Below are 27,433 nucleotides of genomic sequence, written 5' to 3'. Positions count from 1 at the left end.
ACAACATTTCAAGTAGCAAAAATACACGCTCGAATGATGAAATTTCATGGAAATTATTTTATTGAATCAATTCCATACTAACAAGTGAACCCATCTCGTAAACAAAGCACTGATTTTAAAAATATTCATGATATAGAAAAAATATTAACAGGTTTTCAAGTCTATCAAGAAACAGAATTTGCATGTAAATATAGCAATCCACTTTATAAAACACAATACTCTGAAATACCTGTCGAATACGAAAAAGGTTTCGACATGACCACTGGAAAAATAAAATTTGACCCATGTGCCACAAGTCATCCTATTAATGAAGGAACATCATACGTCCCAGTTAACTTTTATAAAAGCAAAAGTCAACACGGTGGAAAACTAAAACCATATGACAGTAAAAGCACACGTTTACAAGAACTGTCACTGATGAATAGCACCTATTTTTTGGTTTTATTCATTATGATATCCACTTAGACATGAAATTAGACTACACAATTAGAAGAATTTTCCAAGAAATGTCACTTTCTGAATTAGAAACACTTCATCAACTATGCGAATTAGAAAGAACACAAATCTTACAATCACTCGCATTAGCAGTACTAAAAATACCTTACGCAGGATACCTATTATCAGGAAACAGATCACATTTTTTTGATTACGAAGGAAGCATTTTATGATTTTATACTTGCACCAAAAAAGCATCACCATTATATGTTTTTAAAGATAAACGTTGTTATGAAAGAATCCCCATATTCTATAAAAATAAAGTACATTTTGTTGACACACCTTCAAGACGAACATATTTTTGGGATACCGCAGTTCCATGTGGATCAAAAAATGTAATACAATTAAACCCTGATGAAGATAAATACTACCTACTTACAGCGTATCCTACATTAATGCAACCACTCAAAAAATGTTCACCCGAAAGCATCAGAGCTATCGCTCGTAACCCAAAAATTGATTTACAATCAATTGGAATATATTCTAAATCTGATATACAACATCACATCAGAACACAACAGTTTCAAGAATTACTAACACAAATGGACACAATACAACGACAATCAATCGACCAGAATTTACGAAAAATTGCCGAAACCGCAGGATTTGCAGACATTCATACACACGACTATAGCGGATATTTTAAAGATATCAAAGATTACATATATTTAAACGGTGAAAAATACAGACCACAAGATATTTCACCTATAAACATTTTCAGTTTTTTCACCTTAAAAAACGAAATTTTCGCTTTTCTAGGATGGCCCTATTACATCTTAGAAACATTAATTATCTTATACGCTATGTTTAATTTTATAGGATTTCTTTTCTCACTGTAAAAGGAATCTATAACACATACGCTATACACACACAAGTAAACCGACAAGGAAGTGTAGCACGTATACTATTTGCAGGATTTTTTGGAATTTTTCCATCATCAATCAATAAAATACTTTTAGACGCACAAATAAAAGAATATAATACAAAAATATCCACAAGACAAAACACATACGACGAAGAACATAATAATGTAGATATAACACCTATTGCACCACAGATACAATCCCTACCACAAAACCATCCATTATCATTAGTTCACCGAAATTTTCGAAACCTAGCAATCACAAATAATCCAAATTTCAGACCAAATACAACACAAAGTCCCATACAAAACATAATGACACATCATTCACAAAATAATAATACATATGAACAAATTGTTGAACAACCTCACACCACTACTTTTCAGTCTCAAAATAATCATTTTTTTTAGCCTACGATGAGCCGAAAACTTGGATCCCTCCATCGCTCAAATTCCCACCCAGCCAACCTCCAAACTCAAATCCCAATTATCCCACTTTTTGCTTTCCCGCCACCCGATTCTCCAATTATTAATATACCATCAAGCACGAATTCTGATACTATCTCAGATATTTCAGATTTCATACTCCCTCACAATTTAATAACTCAAATGTAGAAACCCCCGACGAACTTGCAGACTCCGAACCATCTGCCTCTACCCATACCCAGACCACCTTCTCAGTTTTTTCGAAACCCCCTTTTCGACCCATCCAATCCAGTCATCCCTTCCCATCCCTTTCCACTCCTTCTTACGCTTCCCAAGTAACCCCAACCTAATCTCCATTTCATTCCGACAGATCACATAATAATTCCCCAGATACCATCCAAACTTCCGAAGAACTCGACAATTTTATTACATCACAACAACAATTAATACACGCCAACACTCTTACAATACATCAACTATCATCCACAATAACAGCCTCAAATCCACCTACCCCCACACCCTCTTCAGCTTACACTCCATCAATAGATCAGTCATCCACATCCACCGAAACACCTACCAGTACTAACCGAGCTTACCGCACTTTTAAACAAAAATTCCTAAATCACCCATTCCCAGACAAACCCTGAACAGCCCGAGAATATATCAACCACCCGGAACACACAAACACGAAAAGTTTTCTTGAAATCACCCTACCCTCATTTCCGCAATATACATTAAATACATCTACCATTGCTAACGAAACACGAAATTTTGTTGATGAGCAAGTTTTTATGCCAACACTTCATTGGACAGCTTACTATAATTATACTAACCCTCTTTGCCTACCATTAGCTAACACTACTGGAAATATCGAGAAAAACCAAAATATATTATATAGACTCACCACATCATTAACATCTCGACAATTTACTTACGTTGGATATAAAAAGTTATTAAAAACATTCACCGCACCCCGAGCTAACGATTTTCAATAGAATACTACGATCATAATATCATCCGTCCTAACCAAGATCAATTTTTAGATGAAGATCGCTTCGCAAACCCGAAACTAACCGAAAAATGTTTTATTAAAATATCATACGTATTAACACTTAGTATTTTTGATAGAAATTTGGCACCCTACCCTCATTTCCGCAATATACATTAAATACATCTACCATTGCTAACGAAACACGAAATTTTGTTGATGAGCAAGTTTTTATGCCAACACTTCATTGGACAGTTTACTATATTTATACTAACCCTCTTTGCCTACCATTAGCTAACACTACTGGAAATATCGAGAAAAACCAAAATATATTATATAGACTCACCACATCATTAACATCTCGACATTTTACTTACGTTGGATATAAAAAGTTATTAAAAACATTCACCGCACCCCGAGCTAACGATTTTCAATAGAATACTACGATCATAATATCATCCGTCCTAACCAAGATCAATTTTTAGATGAAGATCGCTTCGCAAACCCGAAACTAACCGAAAAATGTTTTATTAAAATATCATACGTATTAACACTTAGTATTTTTGATAGAAAGCATGATCAGATTATTTCAGAAGCACTTGTTGATATTCAAGCATATGAAAGCTTCTCTGATAAATTTCAATTATTTTCACTAACTTTTCATTTTCTTTCACCAAAGGAACGCGATTTGCACTGTTCCCATGATATAATTTTACGCACTAAACAAACGCACACTTATAAATATTATCGTTTTATACAAAATCATTTTGATTTACACACTCCATCTAGACAACCCCACCATTGTTTTCAGTTTCTTAACTGAAATACACGTCACCATTTTTTCTTAATTTTACATATTGCATTAAAAATACTAACCTCCACGGCATCCTCCGCAACTATGACCCAGTTACCCAAATGTATATATTCTGTCCCATCACAAAGATCTTCAATGATGAAGAATCAAGGCCCTTCATTTTCCCGCATGAATTTGTACAACCTATTGAAATACCCATATTAGAACTTATTCAAAATACTAAATATAATCATAAAATCTATAATCGCATCCAAAACACACCTTATGAGTTCGCAGTAGGCACAGAAGAACTAAACACCATCAAGGCACTTCAATTGCTTTGGCCACTGCTACAAACTAAAAATGTCATACGCATACTAGCCAAGTTACTAACAACATCAGACATGATTCGCGACATCTTCCCCCACGGCTTTTTCCCAGAAGGTCAAGGTAAGTATGAATTAAAGTACTTTTAACTAATAAACTCAAATTTGTACTAACCATTTTCTATCAATGTTTAATTTATTCTTTTAGTCTTCTCACCACAATCATCTACAAAACAGAAAAAGACAAATAAAAATAAAAACTTGTTAAATTATATTCAAACTCAATAATTTTTTGCACTAAATAATGTAATAAGATTCATACCAAATGTAGTAATTTCATTTATAAATTATTTCCCCACGAAGCAGTGAAATTGAAATACGATGAAAAATTGTAATTTTAAACTTCCCCAAAAAAGCAGTAAAATTCAAATCCTATGCAATAAATTAATAAAATGAGAAAACAGTCTAACCTTTTCATTATTTTCATTCATTCGCACAAGAATTCTATCCAAACTCGCACAGCTCACCCACAGAGAATTGTATAAATAATGATTTTAAGTTTCAAGCTTTCACTATCAACAACTCTAACACGCGATAACAAGTTTCAAACTTTCCTTTAACCCGATTGGAAAGGAATTGTATACTTAACCAAACTAACCACCACAAATCATAAAATAACAGCATAATAATTTATACCCCACATTACCACAAGACTTAACTAGAGCAAGACATATTAATCAAAATCAAAATACAGTTGAAAAAAATAGACAAAATATACATGCACGAAGATATAGAAATTTTCAAATCCCCAGAGTTCATTTTGATATACCCCAATCACCAACACCAACTACTTCAGAAATATCAAGTAGTGCATTACCGGAAACCCCCACAATCCTTTCACAACATTGCACCTCAAGTATACCCTCAGATTACTTAGGTTCAACACCGACATCTGAACAAATACGTGAAAATCCTTTTAACCCCCTCAATCCCAACGAACGCCTACCATATTGGGCAACACACTCATATACACAAGGCGAACCAAACATATTAAATGAACCAATAGATATTTCTACAGCTACAACACCATCATCATTACCAGAAACATTATCACTCCCGTCAACACCATCATTAAGTCGGATCTCACTGACACTTTTCCCTTTAAATTTCCCAAACAATCTCGACGCTAGATATCGAGAACAATCATCATCAAATAATCCTTTAAGATTAGATAGGAACACTTTCACAGCACCCCCACCATTATTTGGACAACATCCGGAAAGTAACCGACTCCACAACTGGGCACTCCATAGACTACAGTATAGACAAGACATCCACGAAGACATTCGTGACCATAACATCCAAACACTCCAACAAAATAGTCTACAATTAAAATTTGAAATCACGGTTAAACTTAACGACATTGCTCAACATCCTTACCCATTAAACCCACCAAATATAACAGCTCAATCGCTACCACCACCATTTATAACAACTGAAGTAATATATAAATACGACAGATATACCAAAAAGACATTTGGTTACATCACATTTTATAACCCGTACTCAGGATTGTCATACACATGTATATTCTAAAAATGTTACTATTTCAATACATCCTTTTTCCATTATTTTCCGACCAAAACACTAATCTTTCTCCTCGCACAGGACACCAGGATTTATTAGTAACACACTATGATTGTGAAGAAAACGAACAAAAAACACTACACAAATATGAAATCAATCAAGTATCACAATGCGAGCAGAACCACAAACTATAGAAACTACAAACGTAGAGCAACATTGCATTCAAAAGCCCGAGCAACAACAGTCACAGGATATAAGTTTACAGCAACCTTTTCCGAGAAGAAAGTACATTGTTCACAAGTTTCCAACGGAAATAAGAACCGAATTGATCATGAATCATTTTATCAAAGTAATATAGAACGACTTTTACATCTGAATCCCGATAATTGTAAAAACGAATTACTCAGACTAAATATCACAAGAATTAAAAACACAAATAGAAAATTAGTAAATTTTCAAGTCTTTGCCAATTCTGTACATCAAGCAGAACTTGAACGATACCAAGGACATATTAAATTAGACGAAAAATACCCATATAACGGCGCACACGGACGATTAATTTATGATATACAAGATAAACACTGGATACCACACATTGGAAAAAATAACCCTTCAAACTGCAAAGCAGACACAAAAAATAAAAGTTATCAAGAAATAATGTTTTTTGATTGGAAAATACAACTTGAAAAAATACAACTAACACGAGATTTAACTAATAACACCATGATATATCAAGGAAATAGATTACCTTGCAAAAATTATCAACGTTATTGTGATCCTACAACAAGGACCCAAGCGACAATTGTTTGTTTTCCCGAAGATACATGCACAACATTTCAAGTAGCAAAAATACACGCTCGAATGATAAAATTTCATGAAAATTATTTTATTGAATTAATTCCATACTAACAAGTGAACCCATCTCGTAAACAAAGCACTGATTTTAAAAACATTCATGATATAGAAAAATATTAACACATTTTCAAGTCTATCAAGAAACAGAATTTGCATGTAAATATAGCAGTCCACTTTATAAAACACAATACTCTGAAATACCTGTCGAATACGAAAAAGGTTTCGACATGACCACTGGAAAAATAAAATTTGACCCATATGCCACAAGTCATCCTATTAATGAAGGAACATCATACGTCCCAGTTAACTTTTATAAAAGCAAAAGTCAACACGGTGGAAAACTAAAACCATATGACAGTAAAGCACACGTTTACAAGAACTGTCACTGATGAATAGCACCTATTTTGGTTTTATTCATTATGATATCCACTTAGACATGAAATTAGACTACACAATTAGTAGAATTTTCCAAGAAATGTCACTTTCTGAATTAGAAAGAACACAAATCTTACAATCACTCGCATTAGCAGTACTAAAAATACCTTACGCAGGATACCTATTATCAGGAAACAGATCACATTTTTTTGATTACGAAGGAAGCATTTTATGATTTTATACTTGCACCCAAAAGCATCACCATTATATGTTTTTAAAGAACAACCTCACACCTCACACCTCACACATTTCTCAACCTCACACCACCACTTTTCAGTCTCAAAATAATCATTTTTTTTAGCCTACGATGAGCCGAAAACTTGGATCCCTCCATCGCTCAAATTCCCACCCAGCCAACCTCCAAACTCAAATCCCAATTATCCCACTTTTTGCTTTCCCGCCACCCGATTCTCCAATTATTAATATACCATCAAGCACGAATTCTGATACTATCTCAGATATTTCAGTTTTTCATACTACCTCACAATTTAATAACTCAAATGTAGAAACCCCCGACGAACTTGCAGACTCCGAACCATCTGCCTCTACCCATACCCAGACCACCTTCTCAGTTTTTTCGAAACCCCCTTTTCGACCCATCCAATCCAGTCATCCCTGCCCATTCCTTTCCACTCCTTCTTACGCTTCCCAAGTAACCCCAACCTAATCTCCATTTCATTCCGACAGATCACATAATAATTCCCCAGATACCATCCAAATTTCCGAAGAACTCGACAATTTTATTACATTACAACAACAATTAATACACGCCAACACTCTTACAATACATCAACTATCATCCACAATAACAGCCTCAAATCCACCTACCCCCACACCCTCTTCAGCTTACACTCCACCAATAGATCAGTCATCCACATCCACCGAAACACCTACCAGTACTAACCGAGCTTACCGCACTTTTAAACAAAAATTCCTAAATCACCCATTCCCAGCCAAACCCTGAACAGCCCGAGAATATATCAACCACCCGGAACACACAAACACGAAAAGTTTTCTTGAAATCACCCTACCCTCATTTCCGCAGTATACATTAAATACATCTACCATTGCTAACGAAACACGAAATTTTGTTGATGAGCAAGTTTTTATGCCAACACTTCATTGGACAGCTTACTATAATTATACTAACCCTCTTTGCCTACCATTAGCTAACACTACTGGAAATATCGAGAAAAACCAAAATATATTATATAGACTCACCACATCATTAACATCTCGACAATTTACTTACGTTGGATATAAAAAGTTATTAAAAACATTCACCGCACCCCGAGCTAACGATTTTCAATAGAATACTACGATCATAATATCATCCGTCCTAACCAAGATCATTTTTTAGAAAAAGATCGCTTCGCAAACCCGCAACTAACCGAAAAATATATTATTAAAATATCATACGTATTAACACTTAGTATTTTTGATAAAAAGCATGATCAGATTATTTCAGAAGCACTAGTTGATATTCAAGCATATGAAAGCTTCTCTGATAAATTTCAATTATTTTCACTAAGTTTTCATTTTCTTTCACCAAAGGAACGCGATTTGCACTGTTCCCATGATATAATGTTACGCACTAAACAAACGCACACTTATAAATATTATCGTTTTATACAAAATCATTTTGATTTACACACTCCATCTAGACAACCCCACCATTGTTTTAGTTTCTTAACTGAAATACACGTCACCAATTTTTCTTAAATTTACATATTGCATTAAAAATACTAACCTCCACGGCATACTCCGCAACTATGACCCAGTTGCCCAAATGTGTATATTCTGTCCCATCACAAAGACCTTCAATGATGCAGAATCAAGACCCTTCATTATCCCGCATGAGTTTGTACAACCTATTGAAATACCCATATTAGAACTTATTCACAATATTAAATATAATCATAAAATATATAATCGCATCCAAAACACACCTTATGAGTTCGCAGTAGGCACAGAAGAACTAAACACCATCAAGGCACTTCAATTGCTTGGGCCACTGCTACAAACTAAAAATGTCATACGCATACTAGCCAAGTTACTAACAACATCAGACATGATTCGCGACATCTTCCCCCACGGCTTTTTCCCAGAAGGTCAAGGTAAGTATGAATTAAAGTACTTTTAACTAATAAATTCAAATTTGTACTAACCATTTTCTATCAATGTTTAATTTATTCGTTTAGTCTTCTCACCACAATCATCTACAAAACAGAAAAAGACAAATAAAAATACAAACTTGTTAAATTATATTCAAACTCATTAATTTTTTGCACTAAATAATGTAATAAGATTCATACCAAATGTAGTAATTTCATTTATAAATTATTTCCCCACGAAGCAGTGAAATTGAAATACGATGAAAAATTGTAATTTTAAACTTCCCCAAAAAAGCAGTAAAATTCAAATTCTATGCAATAAATTAATAAAATGAGAAAACAGTCTAACCTTTTCATTATTTTCATTCATTCGCACAAGAATTCTATCCAAACTCGCACAGCTCACCCACAAAGAATTGTATAAATAATGATTTTAAGTTTCAAGCTTTCACTATCAACAACTCTAACACGCGATAACAAGTTTCAAACTTTCCTTTAACCCGGTTGGAAAGGAATTATATACTAAACCAAACTAACCAACGCAGCTTACTAAACACCACAAATCATAAAATAACAGCTTGACTAAGAAAAGAAAACCAACGGTACCCAAACCGGATTAACCCAGTTTAAAACCAAATTAACAAAAATTTATAAAATGTAAATCATACGATGCAGTATATAGATCATAAACAACAACAAAGACGAACATCCAAAGACTAGACGATCCCATCTCACTCGAACAAAAATATGGCTAAACACAACCGACATGCCGTCCAAAATCACGACTCAAAGGATTTAGAGTACGACTTGACTTCGCAGAAAAGGACTTCATTGAACTAGACCAATGACCACCTCGATGTTCAAGTTTACGTATAGATCCGAGTTACAAGGCATCCCTTCCAAACACGATTTTCACGCCATTTCCAGACGAGGCTGCACACCAAACAGTTCTCTACTAATACAGAAAAATCTGACATAGCAAACCATTTTGAAATCGGATTGATTTCATTGGGGATCACAGTCGTTGTCGAATGACAAAATAACAATTTCCTATCCCTGATTCCAACGTCCTGGAACGTTCTTATTCAAGAAGAACCGGATAAGAAAATGATGTTCGCCAAATACCAACGTTCATCATCCATCCTTCAATTGCAGAAAGAAAGATAGTTCTAAAACACTCTGTAAACCCCGGATGGGTGGAACCTGATCTAAACTACATTTTAGTATTGGATAAATTAGATATTTTACCACTGTAAAATATTTCATATTAACCAATCATAATCCATCCAACTAACAACCCACTTATTTGTAAGTGCTGAAATTACTTGTAATTTCAGCACCAGGGAGATTTGAATTTAACTTAGAAATTAGTTACCTCTCCAAGAGAACTTCAGCAGTCGCAATAAGCCAGTACACTCTAGATCTATTGAGCCTAGCAGAGACTAGTTAAACACCCTGAGACTAGTAGATATAAGAGTAAGATTAGGATCGGTATTAGACCAAGAAGTTGCACGAATCTATCGGGCCGAAAATAAGATAGCGTGACGAGCAGACGGTCTACCCTATCCGAAATTACTCTATGAGTTAACCTCAAGGACATAACTCAATACCCTCATGCAAAATTTTTACATGCCATTAATGGGGGCGTAAGTATTTGAAGTTTTTCTGTAACACGTTGCGTTACTCCTCATAGCCATTAGGCCATTCCTCAAACGGAGGTTGAAATTCATCAATTCAACCATCCATCCGTCTTTCCCTTATCCATTCATCCTATCCTCCAGCAAACAATCCATCCACCCTTTCAGTATTTGGTGAGGAGTAATCATCACCAGGCATGAAGTACTGAAAAATAGGACCGTTAGCTTAACCGCCTTGAAACGACTTCTGTGGAAGCCGCACTCTACTTTTGCTCACTGCTTTCGCTTTCTTACGGTGTCTTTAACTGCTGTTCCTCTTTCGCCAAACTCAGTTAGCATGGAGCTAACTGAAGGCTCATCGGTCGGTTCTTCTGTTGTATTATCAGTCGAAGTTGTCATCTCTAAGTCTTAGTCCGTTGCGCTACCACGTTTTTCGGCAATAAGAAAACCTTGGTCCAATCAAAAAGTATGCGAGGTAAAAAAAAATGGTAATAACAGTTATTCTGAGTTTCAGTTTTGTGTCTGAGTTTCGTCTAAGTACAATCCAATCTCAAGATGAAGAAATTATTATACTATTTTTGGTCTAGGTGGCAGGTGCAAATTGAAAACTAGGATAGCCGTTCTGTCTTGGTTCAGATGAAGTTACTAGTAAGTAAACATAGGAAAAAAGTAGTCCGAATTCACGATAATCAAGATGAAAAATGGCCCAACGACTTTTACATCGTTGGTCAACGACTTTTTCAGGTCTAACGATTTTGATTAATTAAAAGTGTTCCATAATTCGGTCTCATCATCATGAGAACACTCCTTAAAAATTTATTCTGCGTTACATAAATTGACTACCAAATTACTTCAAAATTTATGCCAAAACAAAAAAATATCTATCTATATAAATCTATCTATACTATATTTAAACGCGAGTGACAGCTATCTCCGATGTTTAAGAAGAATAAATTTTTTTGTTGTTTAACGAAAGAGTTTTTTCATGTTTAAGCTCTATCATATATTGCAAGGCTCAAGAAAATTTTTCAATTAGTTTTTGCAAGGTCATTTATTTTCGGTAATTTTTTTGCGAGGCCAAATTATGTATGTCTGTCTCTCTGTATACCTGCTGTTTTAATTAACTTGATTATGTCTGTCTACCCGTCTCCAATTTTTTTAACTTTCATCTATCTATCTTTTTTATATATAAATGCGTGCTTCACTATCTTGCCATGTTTAAGCTTTTTCAATGCATTATTTTTGCATGCTTAGCAAAAGAATTTTTTCATGTTTAAGATATATCGTATATTGCAATGCTTAAGATTTTTTTTTCAATTTTCCAGTCTGAACTCAGTATTTATTTTTACCAAATTGAAAATTAGCAACCCAATAGTGGGTTGCTGTCAGGGTACTAGCAGAGGTTGCAAATCTTGCCTGCAAAGCTCACTTCTCAAATTCTTGTAGTTTTCGTGATATGACGTGTTTTTATGATTTTTTCAAAAGTTTTCTAGACATTAGAAAATCTCAATACTGTAGTTGGAAACAAATGTGGGGTACTCTCAGGGATCCCAAATTTTGCCTCCAAGATATGACGATATTTTTAAGATTTTTTCAAAATTTTTTGAAGAACTTAGAATTAAAAACTTTTACAAAAAGTTCCAATCTCTATAGTGAGACTCTGTCAGGGTTTTCCCAGGAGTTGTAAATTTAAATTCTGCCTCCAAATATGACTGCTCAAATTTTTTTAGTTTTCCAGAAATGACGTTTTTTTTTTTTGATTTTTTCAAAAAAAATTCAGAAAACTTATTTTTTTTTTGTTAGAAAACTGAAATTCCCAAGTCTGTAGTAGGGTATGTCAGAATAGTCTCAGGCTCTCAGGAGCTGCAAATTTTTCCACCAAATTTGACAGCTCAAAACCTTTTGTTTTCCAGATATGACCTTTTTGCCATTTTTCAAAAAAAATTCAGAAAACTTAAATTAAAACTTCTTGTTCAAAATCTGAAATTCCTAAGCTTTTTCAGAAAACTCTAATTACAAAATAGTTCACAAAATTGAAATTCCCAACCCTGTAGTTGTGTGCTGTCAGAGTACTGTCAGCGATTGCGTATTTTGCCTTCAAATATGACTGCTCAATTCTCGGTAGTTTTTGAGGTGTAACATTTTTTCTGGTTTTCAGAAAATATCTTTTTTGAGACAACTTAAGTTCAAATTTTTTAAAATTTGAATTTCCAAACATTATAGTTGGGGGACTTAAGAGTACTCTCAGGAGTTTGAAATCGCGCGTCCAGATGCCACTGCTCAATATCATTTAGTTTCTGAGATGTGACGTTTTATAGAAGCCACCATATCTTGAAGCCGAAATTGCAACAGAATTAAGTAAGAATTGCAAAACAGCTGTGGCACTCTGTTGTTGTGTTGCATGATCATACTAAATTTAGGCTTGTTGAAACGGTTATCTTATTTTCGATTTGTTGTTCCTTCGGCTAGTCGACCTATCATCGAATATACATTCGCTGGAACAATGAGATCTACTTAACAACCCCCCCTATTGTACCTACTTAAGAATCTCCGCCTCTTTAAATAAATGCAGTAAATAAGCATTGAGCTTTCTATAAAGAAATTATAATTTAGCTGCAATCTGATTGGTCAAAATGTGACCATTTTGATCTATCTACTTAACAATCTCCACCTTTCTCGAGTAGCTAGGTTGAGACAAAGTTTATTTGTCGCGGACTAATTCGCTCTAAGAAATCAGTTGAAATGTTTCAACTGCGAACCAGCAGTTTGGTCCATAAAAAATCGAACTGTTTCTAAGTTTCAAGGCCTTAACAGCTTGCTTTAGAGAAACTGAAATTTTTTGAAATCAATCTCCTCTATAAAAATAATTTGAAATATTTCAAAATTTCTTCGGTTGAATGGCTCCAACAGAAAACTTAAACTTTTGGCTATCCGATTCCCTTCATGATATAACATGGAATAGTACTTCAAAGTTTCATAGCTTGAGGAGCTTGGTTAGGAAAAACTTGATTTTTGCGAACCAGTATAGTCTATAAAATAAATTGGATCCTTTCAAAGTTTTTCGCTTAATAGCTTGCATAAAAATAACTTTTTTTCTAAGTTTCATCGGGGGGAGAGCGGGTGGAAAAAAAACCAAATTATAAAAAAATGCAAAATTTGATTTTTGTGCACTTTGAAGCTTCTAGATGTTTGCTGTTTTCTCGCTCGTGTTAGCGAAGCTGCAGCTTCGCCTCTGTGTAGACACTGCGTGTCGTCTTTTTGTCCAAAATTTTGCGTTCACCGAACATTTCAGTCTGAAACGAATCAACTAAAACAACACCCTCCAAACTTCAGAAAACTAACATTTAGCGAAACAGTTTGCGCTAGGTAATAACTTGAAATATTTCGTAGTAGAAATAGGTTGATGAGAAAAACCTAGAATTTTAGCGAACCGAATAAGTCGATGAAATAACAAGATATATTTCAAAGTTACATAGCGTGCATAGCTTGCTTTAACTTTTAATTTGCACCTCTTTCTTTGCAACATCTTTTTTGTGTTCTAGTTGCTTGAGCCAAGTAAGAAAGGGTTAAAGCTAAACAGTAAGGCTCCATCGTTACTGTCTATTAATTGTGTGTGTTGCTTTCAGTGAATTGACCGTTTTTGGAAAAGCCGCTTTTCGCCGCTTCCGCTTTTGTTGAAGCCGCTTTTCGCTTTAACCGCTTTTCTAAACTACAGCTCTCCGCTTTTATCGCTTTATATGAGGTCGCGGCATTATTTGGAAGAACCATTGTAAAATCAATTAGAATCCGAAATTTCATTCCGGTCGAATGGTACGTGGCATTATCAGTGATTTGTAGGCCAAGTAATAGAATTGTACTAAAAGTGCTTATATTCCGAGACCTCTCAGAGATTTGTCCCAATAAACATGAGTTACACCGTAAAAAAGGATCACTTTTAATTGATAAACGTTAAAAGCTGATTTGATATTACCTACAACAACTACACCTAGACTACAACTGATGTTTGATACTTGATACTTATTGAATAGCTTGCTCCGAAAAGTTTAAACTATTTCCGAACCATTTTGGTTTATGAAATAACTTGAAAAATTTCAAAGTTGCAAAGCTCGAATATTTTCCTAAGAAAATGTTTGTAATTATATCAGAACCCAGTGGTTCAAATTAGTTTTTAAGGTCATCAATCATATATGAGAAGATCCATTTGAAAGTCAACCAACCGATGGCGCGGAGAAACACATTACTGCGCCGTTTTACCTTGTAAATCAGTACAGCATTGTGTTTCTGAGCGCCATCGCTTGGATCACATTCGAATGGATCTTCTCATCTATGGTTCCGATGGCGGTCTTAAAATTTGATTTTTGTCGCACAGATAGAAGTTATGATAGATTTGTATTCTATATTCATGTGCATTTTCACACAATCTTAGTTTGTTTTTAGATGATAAAATGAAAAAGATTCTCGGAGCTGACTTTGAGTGTTCTTTGGATCTGCAGACTTGGACTTCGGAATGGCGTCTTCATTTTCTCGTCGGTTATTTTGAACATGAGACAGCCCTTCCCCTGGTGTTGGTTCCCACTAAAAGTAACTCTCTGCTGTCTCGAATTTGAGGAGAGAAACTTACAGGAAACACAGTAACAGAGCTTCAAACCTCTAAAGTTTTCTGTAGTTTCATTCTTCTGTTGAGAGACTGGCACGTTGGGCCGGGCTAAGAATTAGTTTTTGCCTAACTTCGTTTCTTTGATTTGCTTAATCAGAAACTGAGTCTTATGCAAATTCGTCTGTAAAAAATTTTCATCATACCACTCCATTGAATGGAAAAAATCCTTATCATACAATTCCATTTAATGAAAAAAATGGCTATCATACAATTCCATTCTATGGAAAAAATGCTTGTCATGTAATTTTCATACGAGTTTGTTTTCTATGGAATTGTATGGAATCGTATGATAAACATTTTTTCCATAGTATGGAATTTTATGATAAGCTTTTTTTGTCAGCCCGGGACTAATGATGAAAATGAAAAAGTTTTTTTCTAAGTTATTGAAAATTGTTTTTTTATGATAAGACTATGGAAAAGCGTCGAAATGAAATTAGGCTTTAGACTTATTTTTTTTTTCAGAGCTAAGTTTTTTAATGATGGTCTGACAACTGTCTGTAAATGCTGTAATAACCAAGAAAACTGTTACGTTCTTATAAATTTTCAATCAAAGAAACTTGCAACTTCCAAAACAATATTTTTTCCTTTTTTTTTCATTTTTTTTTTCAATTTGTTCTTGTCTTTGTTTTTCGTCTTTTGTTTCAATTTTTTTAATTTGTTTTCGTTTTTTCTATTTTTTTATTTGATTTCATTCTTTTTGGTCGTTATACATTTTTAAATTCGTACTCTTGTTTTAACTCAATATTTGTTTTTTAAGCCTTTAAAAGCATGGTAGGTTTGAAAGTCATTGACTCAAGCTAAGTCCTAACCTGACTTAATTTTAGAACATCGTGAATAATTTTAAGATTATGTCGCGGCTACATTTTTGACCATGTCAAGACTAGTTTTTTGATCATAACGCGACTGACGTCACTTTTTAAAAGTCGGAAAAATGATCGTTCTATATTGGAAGCCAGAGCGTGTTATCTCAGTATAAATAATTTGACCCGGGTGTTCCCTTACTAACAAGGCTGCTTGCATCAGGGCGAATCCCTGATTGTTCCGACTGCCTTTTAAGGTCTATGGAGCAGTGATAACTTGAAAAATTTAAACGTAATAAAATAAAATAAAAAAAGCTTTTGAAAAAATGTGAACGTCATATTAAGTACAAAGTGATAGATTTTGCTCTTATTAACAAATCAGTTATGGCATATAAGCACAGACAATTCGGCCAAAGACAATTCAGCAAATTTGAAATTCAGACAACTCAGCCAGAAATATACAGACAATTCAGCCTGAGACAATTCAGCAAGCTTTACAAAATGCTAGATATGAAAGAAAAACAAGACTGCTCGTATCAGGGCAAAGCCCTGAATGTTCCGACTGCCTTTTAATTTTATGGAGCAGTAATACCATTAAAAAAATAAATGAAATAAAACAAAAATAATAAAAATTCCCCCCCCCCCCAAACGCCATATAAAGTACAAAAGGATAAAATTCGCTCCTTGTAACAAATAAATTGCGACAAATAAGCTTCTTTCAACCAATTCAGAACGATTTCTAAGAGGGATTAACTCTCCGCTTACGCGTTTATAGCGCGAAATATATCGCGCGTTAATTGTCCCAAATTGGCCAAAATGGCAATCTTTGAACCCCCGTAACTTTACGAAAAAAGGTTACAGGTTAAATATCTTTTCAAATTTGAGCTTAGGACGACAATACTTTTCGAATGATATGCAAAATGTTGTCAAAAATGGCTAGTTAAAAAGTCGAAATTTGTCTGAAAAAAAACCCACCCCGAGCACAAAGTTTCCGTTACCTTCGTATCGAAAGTCGGAACAAAAATCGAACCAAAACTGGGCTCAATATTTAGATCCAGTGCCTGTAGAAGCAAGCGAAAAAATTTTGATTACGCTTCAATTCGAAAAAGAACATTGAGTAATATTATTAAATGTATATCCTGTTTTCTCAAACATTTAATTCTCGTTTTGTTTTCTTCAGACAGTGATCTGTTAATTTGGAATCTAAGTTATCATTCTTCCTGTAACAAGGTACTATATATGTAAATATTACTATAAATGTAGTTTTTTATAACATGGAACTGTTGTTCTTCCGGCTTTCGTAACGAAAGTAACGGAATAATTCTGCTCGGGGATGGTTTTTTTTCTTCAGACAAATTTTGACTTTTTAATTAGCCATTTTTGACAAAATTTTTCAACATTTTTCGAAAGCCATTGGTGTTTTGAACTTAAATTTGAAAAGATATTCCACCTGTGATCAATTTTTGTAAAGTTATGGGGGTTTAAACATTGCCCTTTTGGCCAATTTGGGATAATTAACGCGCGATATATTTCGCGCTAGTAACGCGTCAGCGTAGATTTAATCCGTCTTAGAACTCCTTCCAAGTTGATTGAAGGAAGCTTATTTGCCATAAATGATTTGTTACTAGAAGCAAAATTTATCACTTTTTACTTTATGTGGCGTGTGGGGTGATGATTTTCACAATTTTTTTTTACAATTTTTTTTTTCATTTCAATTTTTTTTTACATTTAATATTTCCATGTCAATACTGCTTCATAGGCCTTAAAAGGCAGTCGGAAGATTCAGAGCTTCGCCTTGATACGAGCAGTCTTGTTTTGTATTTAATTAACATTAAAATTGTTATAAATTGTTAAAATTGTTTGATATTTTTGAAACTTTTGGGGCAATGCTTCGGTGCCAAATACGAATAGGCTTCTCTTCTTGCATCACCTCTGACCTTGATGTTCTGTGTTCCATGTGAGAAAAAATGAACTATGTAGCTGCATTTGAACAACTCGTCCCAGCTTTCAGGTGAAACATAGTTTGGTTTTGATTTCTCTCCAGTCTACTGGTGCAAACAAGAATTCGGTAGCTATATCCAGTGGATGACCTGGAACAGATGAGTATCGAATTATTCAAAACCTAAAACAACCAAAGGGGTTAATAATTACATAACTTGGTGTGTGAGGGAAATACTTAAGGGTTTTAACTAACAAAGTGATATACACGGGGAAAAAGTTCACATCCCGTGAAACTGCTTTTCCAGGGGAAGTTTCGACTGGCTTGGAATGTGATCGAAGCAATTTGGATAACAAAAAGGTTCGCAGAAAAAAACTAACAAAAAACTTGAAAAGGGACCTTTAGAAAAAATTTCATAAAATAACAAATGTCAGAAAAAATGTCATAAAATAACAAAATAATACCAAAAGGGGGACCCTTTGGTTGGTAAGGGGTCGAAATCCTGAGAAAAGGAGGCGTTCGATACCCCCGCCCCGCCTAAACCCGCCCCTGATCTCAAAGAATAGTTTCAGATGAAGTACGCCGCCTATTGCCACGCAATCTTTTTTCGGTCTAATGGGCTCGAGTAACTCCTAAGTCTAATACTGATCCTGACACCATCTCCTTAGGCTCAGTGGGTTTAGAGGAATACTGGATAAATCGAGGTTTTTAGAGAGATCAGCTTCATTCCAATATCTCGATACTGGTCTGACTCGTAAGCTAGCCAAAACTAACAAACGGCCTTTAGCAATGGATTATAATTGGTTATTAAGGAAAAACTTACAATCTATAATTTTGCTTCAATGATTAGCGAAAGCGAGAAGAGAGATAAGAAATGAAACAACCTTAGAAAAAAACTGAATGGTTCTGTCTTTAAACGTAATATTTGGATCAAGTAATTTGTGGCAAACAAATTTTGCACAAATATTTAATCGAAGATCAGGTTTCGAAGTATAATTTATAATTATTGAATTACGACTAGACAGCTTATCTAGTAAAAAAACAGCGTAACCCGCACTCTAGTTTCATGGATAATAATCGGTTATATTGGATTTCAATTCTCATTCTCTATTAAAAAAACCAAAAAAATTCGATTAAAATCGATTAAAAATGGATTATAAAGATACCATTATTTCGCTTTTACCGCTTTTCTAAACTACAGCTCTCCGCTTTTATCGCTTTATATAAGGTCGCGGAATTATTTGGAAGAACCATTGTAAAATCAATTAGAATCCGAAATTTCATTCCGGTCGAATGGTACGTGGCAATATCAGTGATTTGTAGGCCAAGTAATAGAATTGTACTAAAAGTGCTTATAATCCGAGACCTCTCAGAGATTTGTCCCAATAAACATGAGTTACACCGTAAAAAAGGATCACTTTTAATTGATAAACGTTAAAAGCTGATTTGATATTACCTACAACAACTACACCTAGACTACAACTGATGTTTGATACTTGATACTTATTTAATAGCTTGCTCCGAAAAGTTTAAACTATTTGCGAACCATTTTGGTTTATGAAATAACTTGAAATATTTCAAAGTTGCAAAGCTCGATTATTTTCCTAAGAAAATGTTTGTAATTATATCAGAGCCCAGTGGTTCAAATTAGTTTTTAAGGTCATCAATCATATATGAGAAGATCCATTTGAAAGTCACCCAACCGATGGCGCGGAGAAACACATTACTGCGCCGTTTTACCTTGTAAATCAGTACAGCATTGTGTTTCTGAGCGCCATCGCTTGGGTCACATTCGAATGGATCTTCACATCTATGGTTCCGATGGTGGTCTTAAAATTTGATTTTTGTCGCACAGATAGAAGTTATGATACATTTGTATTCTATATTCATGTGCATTTTCACACACTCGTATTTTGTTTTTAGATGATAATATGAAAAAATTTCTCGGAGCTGACTTTGAGTGTTCTTTGGATCTGCAGACTTGGACTTCGGAATGGCGTCTTCATTTTCTCGTCGGTTATTTTGAACATGAGACAGCCCTTCCCCTGGTGTTGGTTCCCACTAAAAGTAACTCTCTGCTGTCTCGAATTTGAGGAGAGAAACTTACAGGAAACACAGTAACAGAGCTTCAAACCTCTAAAGTTTTCTGTAGTTTCATTCTTCTGTTGAGAGACTGGCACGTTGGGCCGGGCTAAGAATTAGTTTTTGCCTAACTTTATTTCTTTGATTTGCTTAATCATAAACTGAGTCTTATGCAAATTCGTCCGTAAAAAAGTTTCATCATACCACTCCATTGAATGGAAAAAATCCTTATCATACAATTCCATTTAATGAAAAAAATTGCTATCATACAATTCCATTCTATGGAAAAAATGCTTGTCATGTAATTTTCATACGAGTTTGTTTTCTATGGAATTGTAGGAATCGTATGATAAACATTTTTTTCATAGTATGGAATTTTATGATAAGCTTTTTTTGTCAACCCGGGACTAATGATGAATTTGAAAAAGTTTTTTTTCTAAGTGAATGAATATTGTTTTTTTTATGATAAGACTATGGAAAGGCGTCGAAATGAAATTAGGCTTTAGAAATAATTTTTTTTCAGAGCTAAGTTTTTTAAAGATGGTCTGACAATTGTCTGTAAATGCTGTAATAACCAAGAAAACTGCTACGTTCTTATAGACTTTTAATCAAAGAAACTTGCAACTTCCAAAAGAATATTTTTTCCTTTTTTTTCATTTTTTTTTTCAAATTTTCCTTGTTTTTGTTTTTCGTCGTTTGTTTCAATTTTTTTTATTTGTTTTCGTTTTTTCTATTTTTTTTATTTGATTTCATTCTTTTTGGTCGTTATACATTTTTAAATTCGTACTCTTGTTTTAACTCAATATTTGTTTTTTAAGCCTTTAAAAGCATGGTAGGTTTGAAAGTCATTGACTCAAGCTAAGTCCTAACGCGACTTAATTTTAGAACATCGTGAATAATTTTAAGATTATGTCGCGGCTACATTTTTGACCATGTCAAGACTAGTTTTTGATCATATTGCGACTGACGTCACTTTTTAAAAGTCGGAAAAATGATCGTTCTATATTGGAAGCCAGAGCGTGTTATCTCAGTATAAATAATTTGACACGGGTGTTCCCTTACTAACAAAGCTGCTTGCATCAGAGCGAAGCCCTGAATGTTCCGACTGCCTTTTAAGGTCTATGGAGCAGTGATAACTTGAAAAATTTAAATGTAATAAAATAAAATAAAAAAAGCTTTTGAAAAAATGTGAACGTCATATTAAGTACAAAGTGATAGATTTTGCACTTATTAACAAATCAGTAATGGCATATAAATTTTCATGAATCAATTTAAAACAATTTTTAAGACGGATTAAATCTAGCTCACGCGTTAATAGCGCGAAATATGGCGCACAGACAATTCGGCCAAAGACAATTCAGCAAATTTGAAATTCAGACAACTCAGCCGGAAATATACAGACAATTCAGCCTCAGACAATTCAGCCAGATTTACAAAACGCTAGATATGAAAGAAAAACAAGACTGCTCGTATCAGGGCAAAGCCCTGAATGTTCCGACTGCCTTTTAAGGTTTATGGAGCAGTAATACCATTATAAAATTAAATGAAATAAACAAAATTAAAAGTTTCCCCCCCCCAAACGCCATATAAAGTACAAAAGGATAAAATTCGCTCCTTGTAACAAATGAATTGCAACAAATAAGCTTCTTTCAACCAATTCAGAACGATTTCTAAGAGGGATTAACTCTCCGCTTACGCGTTAATAGCGCGAAATATATCGCGCGTTAATTGTCCCAAATTGGCCAAAATGGCAATCTTTAAACCCCAGTAACTTTACGAAAAATGGTTACAGGTAAAATATCTTTTCAAATTTGAGCTTAGGACAACAATACTTTTTGAATGATATGAAAAATTCCGTCAAAAATGGCTAGTTAAAAAGTCGAAATTTGTCTGAAAAAAAAACCCACCCCGAGCACAAAGTTTCCGTTACTTTCGTATCGAAAGTCGGAACAAAAAACGAACCAATACTCGGCTCAATATTTAGATCCAGTGCCTGTAGAAGCAAGCGCAAAAATTTTCGATTACGCTTCATTTCGAAAAAGAACATTGAGTAAATTTATTAAATGTATATCCTGTTTTCTCAAACATTTAATTCTCGTTTTGTTTTCTTCAGATAGTCATCTGTTAATTTGGAATCTAAGTTATCATTCTTCCTGTAACAATGTACTATATATGTAAATATTACTATAAATGTAGTTTTTTATAACATGGAACTGTTGTTCTTCCGGCTTTCGTAACGAAAGTAACGGAATATTTCTGCTCGGGGATGTTTTTTTTCTTCAGACAAATTTCGACTTTTTAACTAGCCATTTTTGACAAAATTTTTCAAAATTATTCGAAAGCCATTGTTGTTTTGAACTTAAATTTGAAAAGATATTCCACCTGTGATCAATTTTTGTAAAGTTATGGGGGTTTAAACATTGCCATTTTGGCCAATTTGGGATAATTAACGCGCGATATATTTCGCGCTAGTAACGCGTCAGCGTAGATTTAATCCGTCTTAGAACTCCTTCCAAGTTGGTTGAAGGAAGCTTATTTGCCATAAATGATTTGTTACTAGAAGCGAAATTTATCACTTTGTACTTTATGTGGCGTGTGGGGTGATGATTTTCACAATTTTTTTTTACAATTTTTTTTTTTCATTCAATTTTTTTTTTTACATTTAATTTTTTCATTTCAATACTGCTTCATAGGCCTTAAAAGGCAGTCGGAAGATTCAGAGCTTCGCCTTGATACGAGCAGTCTTGTTTTGTATTTAATTAACATTAAAATTGTTATAAATTGTTAAAATTGTTTGATATTTTTGAAACTTTTGGGGCAATGCTTCGGTGCCAAATACGAATAGGCTTCTCTTCTTGCATCACCTCTGACCTTGATATTCTGTGTTACATGTGAGAAAAAATGAACTGTGTAGCTGCATTTGAACAACTCGTCCCAGCTTTCAGGTGAAACTTCAGTTGATGACCATAGTTTGGTTTTAACTTCTCTCCAGTCTACTGGCGCGAACAAGAGTTCGGCAGCTATATCCAGTGGATGACCTGGAACAGATGAGTATCGAATTATTCAAAACCTAAAACAACCAAAGGGGTTAATAATTACATAACTTGGTGTGTGAGGGAAATACTTAAGGGTTTTAACTAACAAAGTGATATACACGGGGAAAAAGTTCACATCCCGTGAAACTGCTTTTCCAGGGGAAGTTTCGACTGGCTTGGAATGTGATCGAAGCAATTTGGATAACAAAAGTGCTCGCAGAAAAAAACTAACAAAAAACTTGAAAAGGGACCTTTAGAAAAAATTTCATAAAATAACAAATGTCAGAAAAAATGTCATAAAATAACAAAATAATACCAAAAGGGGGACCCTTTGGTTGGTAAGGGGTCGAAATCCTGAGAAAAGGAGGCGTTCGATACCCCCGCCCCGCCTAAACCCGCCCCTGATCTCAAAGAATAGTTTCAGATGAAGTACGCCGCCTATTGCCACGCAATCTTTTTTCGGTCTAATGGGCTCGAGTAACTCCTAAGTCTAATACTGATCCTGACACCATCTCCTTAGGCTCAGTGGGTTTAGAGGAATACTGGATAAATCGAGGTTTTTAGAGAGATCAGCTTCATTCCAATATCTCGATACTGGTCTGACTCGTAAGCTAGCCAAAACTAACAAACGGCCTTTAGCAATGGATTATAATTGGTTATTAATGAAAAACTTACAATCTATCATTTTGCTTTAATGATTATCGAAAGCGAGAAGAGAGAATAGAAATGAGACATCCTTACAGAAAAATTGATTGTTTTTGGTTTTTAACGCAATATTTGGATCAAGTACTTTGTGGCAAACAAATTTTGCACAAATATTTTATCAAAGATCAGGTTTCGAAGTATTATTTATAGTTATTGAATTACGACTAGACAGCTTATCTACTAAAGAAAAAACTAGCATTACCCGCACTGAATATTCATGGATAATAATCGGTTATATTGGAATTTTTTCTCAGTCTCTATTAAATGACAAAAATAATCGATTATAATCAACTAAAAATGGATTAAAAAGATACCATTTTTCAAGCAAAAAAATCCCAATATAATCGATTATGATCGATTTTAATCGATTAATTCCAGTTTATTTTCAAAATTTTTTTATCAGAAGGTGAGGTGAGTGTGTAGTCTGGGTAAACGTGTGGGGGAGGGGGCTGTGTTGTGGGTAGACCCCACAACCCCCCACGTTTACCTGTACTGCATAGTTACCTGTCCCGGTGGTGGTGTTTAGTGTTTTGAGGGGCTGTGGTTTTTTTTTGGGGGGGGGGGGGGTTGGGGCTTTCAAAAAATTTAAAAATGTAGTCGATTTTTTTCTCAGAGCGGCCAAGTTGATTTTCCGAGAACTCCCTCAACACTAAATAGAACGTATTTCGACAAAATTTTAACGCTGCAGGACAAAACTTGTAGCGCTTGAAAAAAACTACATGTTGGCCGTCCCTGAATGAATGTGTTCGTTCGAGTTTCGCAGAAAGTTGCAAAGAGTAGAGTCATTATCTAGAAAAATTATTCAGCGTTCATGGATATTATGTACAAAACATAAACCATTTTTTTGAAAACAAAAATAAATTAAAATCGATTATAATGGTTCTTAATGGATTTTATTTTTCGAAAATAGTCAACTAAGTTGGATTCAAAATCTGATACCTTGTACAATTTTGCCAAGATAATCAATTATAAAAACAACATTTTAGTCAGCTAAAATCCATTATATTTGATTTTTTGTTATCCATAAAACATCGGAGCGGAAGACATGCTTAGGGCTTTACATAGAAGCGATAAGTCGAAGACCAATCGTTTAGCAGACCGACCTTTTAGCATAAGAAGTGAAAAGTGAATCTTTTAGCAGACCAACGTAATAAAGTAACGGATGATTGTTTAACAAACTCAAAAAGACGCCCAGTCTGAGGCCAAGGGTTTCCCCAATAGAGACACGATCTCATGATTTGTCAACAAAAACTATCAGCTTCAAAAACCCAACAGTCTTAATTAGCGGCATGACAAAGATTTGCGCGCACAATAACACTCATGTTGAATTGAATAGCAGCACAGCAAGCGGTCGCTAATCGCCAAGGCCGCGTTTGAAGTTAGCTATTTGACTTTATAATTGTTCTGAATCTGCTGAAAGATTGGTCTGCTAAAAACACGGTCTGCTGAAATCCCCAACAACTTATTGTCATACCTGTATATTCATATGAATTTTCTATTCAGGAACACCCATATGCAGTACAGTGTTGATTTATTTCATCCGGATAATATGCAATGAACTAGAAAGTTAAAACTCGTTTTTCTCAAATTGAGTTGAGTTTAGCTATAGAAAAGGTGGCGTTCCTCATGCTGGAAGACCGAATGCTTGAAACTTCTTTTGACTGATTTTCAGCCAATCAGAATTGAGTATTCAAAAATCCCAATGAAATTGCGAACATCTCAGAGTAAGCAAATAAATCAAGGTCATTAGTCTTATGTTGGCCGATTAGAAAAAAATAAGATGATAGAAAATGCGGATCGTAGGCGGATTGGAACAAATTTAATATTTCAAAGATACCGATTTAGGAAAAATGGAAAAAACAAAAACTTAATTTAGTGTATCTGCACCTATTATATCTGCATCTGTTATGTTATATTATATTATCATTTCCATTTTGTGAGAAAAGCATTTAGCCAATAAGAACGCGTAGCGATATTGATTAGTTGAATTTTTTCCAGCATTCGGATCCTCCAGCATGAGAACCCTCCCCATAAAAAATATTGAAGACAAAACTTGCTGAGAAAATCAGCAGAATTAACATGCTGCAAATTAGTTTGCGATTTTCGGACCCAAAAACTTACCTTAAAAAAGATGGTTTTTCGGTTTTTTGGTCAAATTGTGCTTAAACTACTTGGTCGATCACTGCCATAATTATATCAAAAGGGGCCTCTTACGTAGCCCAACAAACTTTAAATGTGTGTACTCTCCTAACATGCTGCCCAAATTGTTTAAAAGTTAAATGAAAAATGGTGTTTTATATGGCAACAATAAACGTCTATCAAACAAAAATAAGTTAGTTTATACAATTCATTGGAGAGTACACTGTTCTGAAAGTTTAATGAACCACGTAGGAAGCTCATTTTAATATGATTATGTCAGTGATCGACCAAGCAGTTTGGAGTTATTTAAGTTTACTGAAAAAAGCAAAATTGATCGAATCTGGGGTAAAATTTTTATCCCGAATTTCGCAAAACCAATTGCACCATATTAATTCTGCTAAAATTCTTCAAGATTTGTCCCCATCTTTTTTTTACCCAAAGTCAACCCAATTTGAAAAAAAAGTGGCAAATTTAGTGCGTTTTGTCCGGATACATTAAATCAGTACTGAACATTGAATCTATACAATATGTCTTTGAAAAAAAGCAAATGAAACAATTTCAAACTTTGCAAACTTTGAGACCAGCTTGTTTTCGGAAATCAAAACATTTTATTTTTTTTTCTGTCGCAAAATAAAATCTCTACACAAACACGCAAACAAATAAATTACAAGAAAAAACTGTCGCTAGTTTTAACTATGTTCTGATCAGAAATGAGATGAGAGACAAATTTTTTATAACATCTGTGCTTTATCTAAACATTTCATAAAGATTCATTGAAGTTCTGGGACCCATCTTGTTGCGTATTTGCTTTTCTAGTGATCAATTATTATATTTTCTACCCCGGTACCGTGTAAAACCGGGCCTTAATGCAAATTAACATCTTACAAACCTTGATTTAAAGTTACAAGACCATTGGTTACAGAACTTGCATTCATTAGTTTCATGGCAACTTCACCACTATAGATTGGCTGTTGTCCCCACCCTTTCTTGGGGCTGAAGGAGGCGTTCATGTGGTGGAGCCATTCATGGGCAAAAATGTGGCCGGCCTTCAAATGCATCGGAGTCCCGTTGAGCCGGGTACTATTGAGAGTCCCATTTGGAATTGTGCATTGATCTTCTCCCCCTCTAAACATATCCATTATGAGAACTAGTAGGAAAAAATAATTTTTGCAGCAAAAAAAACAGTGATTTTTCAAGAATAAAAAGTGTCAATAGAAACTATTTTACATTGTTGACAATTATTCAGGACCTGTTCCAGTGAAAGATATAGGGTTTTAGGAAATATTTTTATGTTTAGTTGGAAGTTTTTAGTTCAATGAAATTTGATAAAATTTAGCAGAATTCCTTTAAAACAATTGGACAAAAGCTGCTTTTAAATTTAAAAGTATTTTAGCCGAGCATTCAACAAATCGGCGAGGGCTTATGTACAGTTTGGTGAACAATAAATTAAAAGTATTTGGCTTTCCATAGCTGGCTTGCGATATAAGAAAACTCATTCCTTGAAAAATTTCCAGGGCCAAATTTGCCAATGCTATTACTGTCACTCAATAGTATTGGT

At 34.4% G+C, this 27,433-nt stretch overlaps 1 protein-coding gene across 1 annotated transcript in view; it reads right to left on the bottom strand.

Annotated features, from left to right (window-relative positions):
• Window positions 1–22,710: 22,710 nt before the first annotated feature.
• Window positions 22,711–27,433, bottom strand: part of LOC134842639 (alpha-1,4-N-acetylglucosaminyltransferase-like) — a 48,687-nt gene continuing 43,964 nt past the window's right edge. Inside the window, exons 3-4 of the mRNA XM_063859076.1 lie at window positions 26,765–27,000; window positions 22,711–23,034 (exon numbers count right to left, since the gene is read on the bottom strand). Of these exons, the coding sequence (XP_063715146.1) occupies window positions 22,781–23,034; window positions 26,765–27,000 (490 nt within the window). The 3' untranslated portion in view covers window positions 22,711–22,780. The remainder of the gene's footprint in view (window positions 23,035–26,764; window positions 27,001–27,433) is intronic.

This window comes from Symsagittifera roscoffensis, chromosome 3, assembly GCF_963678635.1.
Source record: "Symsagittifera roscoffensis chromosome 3, txSymRosc1.1, whole genome shotgun sequence".
Classification (NCBI taxonomy): Eukaryota; Metazoa; Xenacoelomorpha; order Acoela; family Convolutidae; genus Symsagittifera; species Symsagittifera roscoffensis.
The sequence above is the reverse complement of the archived record's forward strand: the minus strand, read 5'-3'. Positions and strand labels throughout refer to the sequence as shown.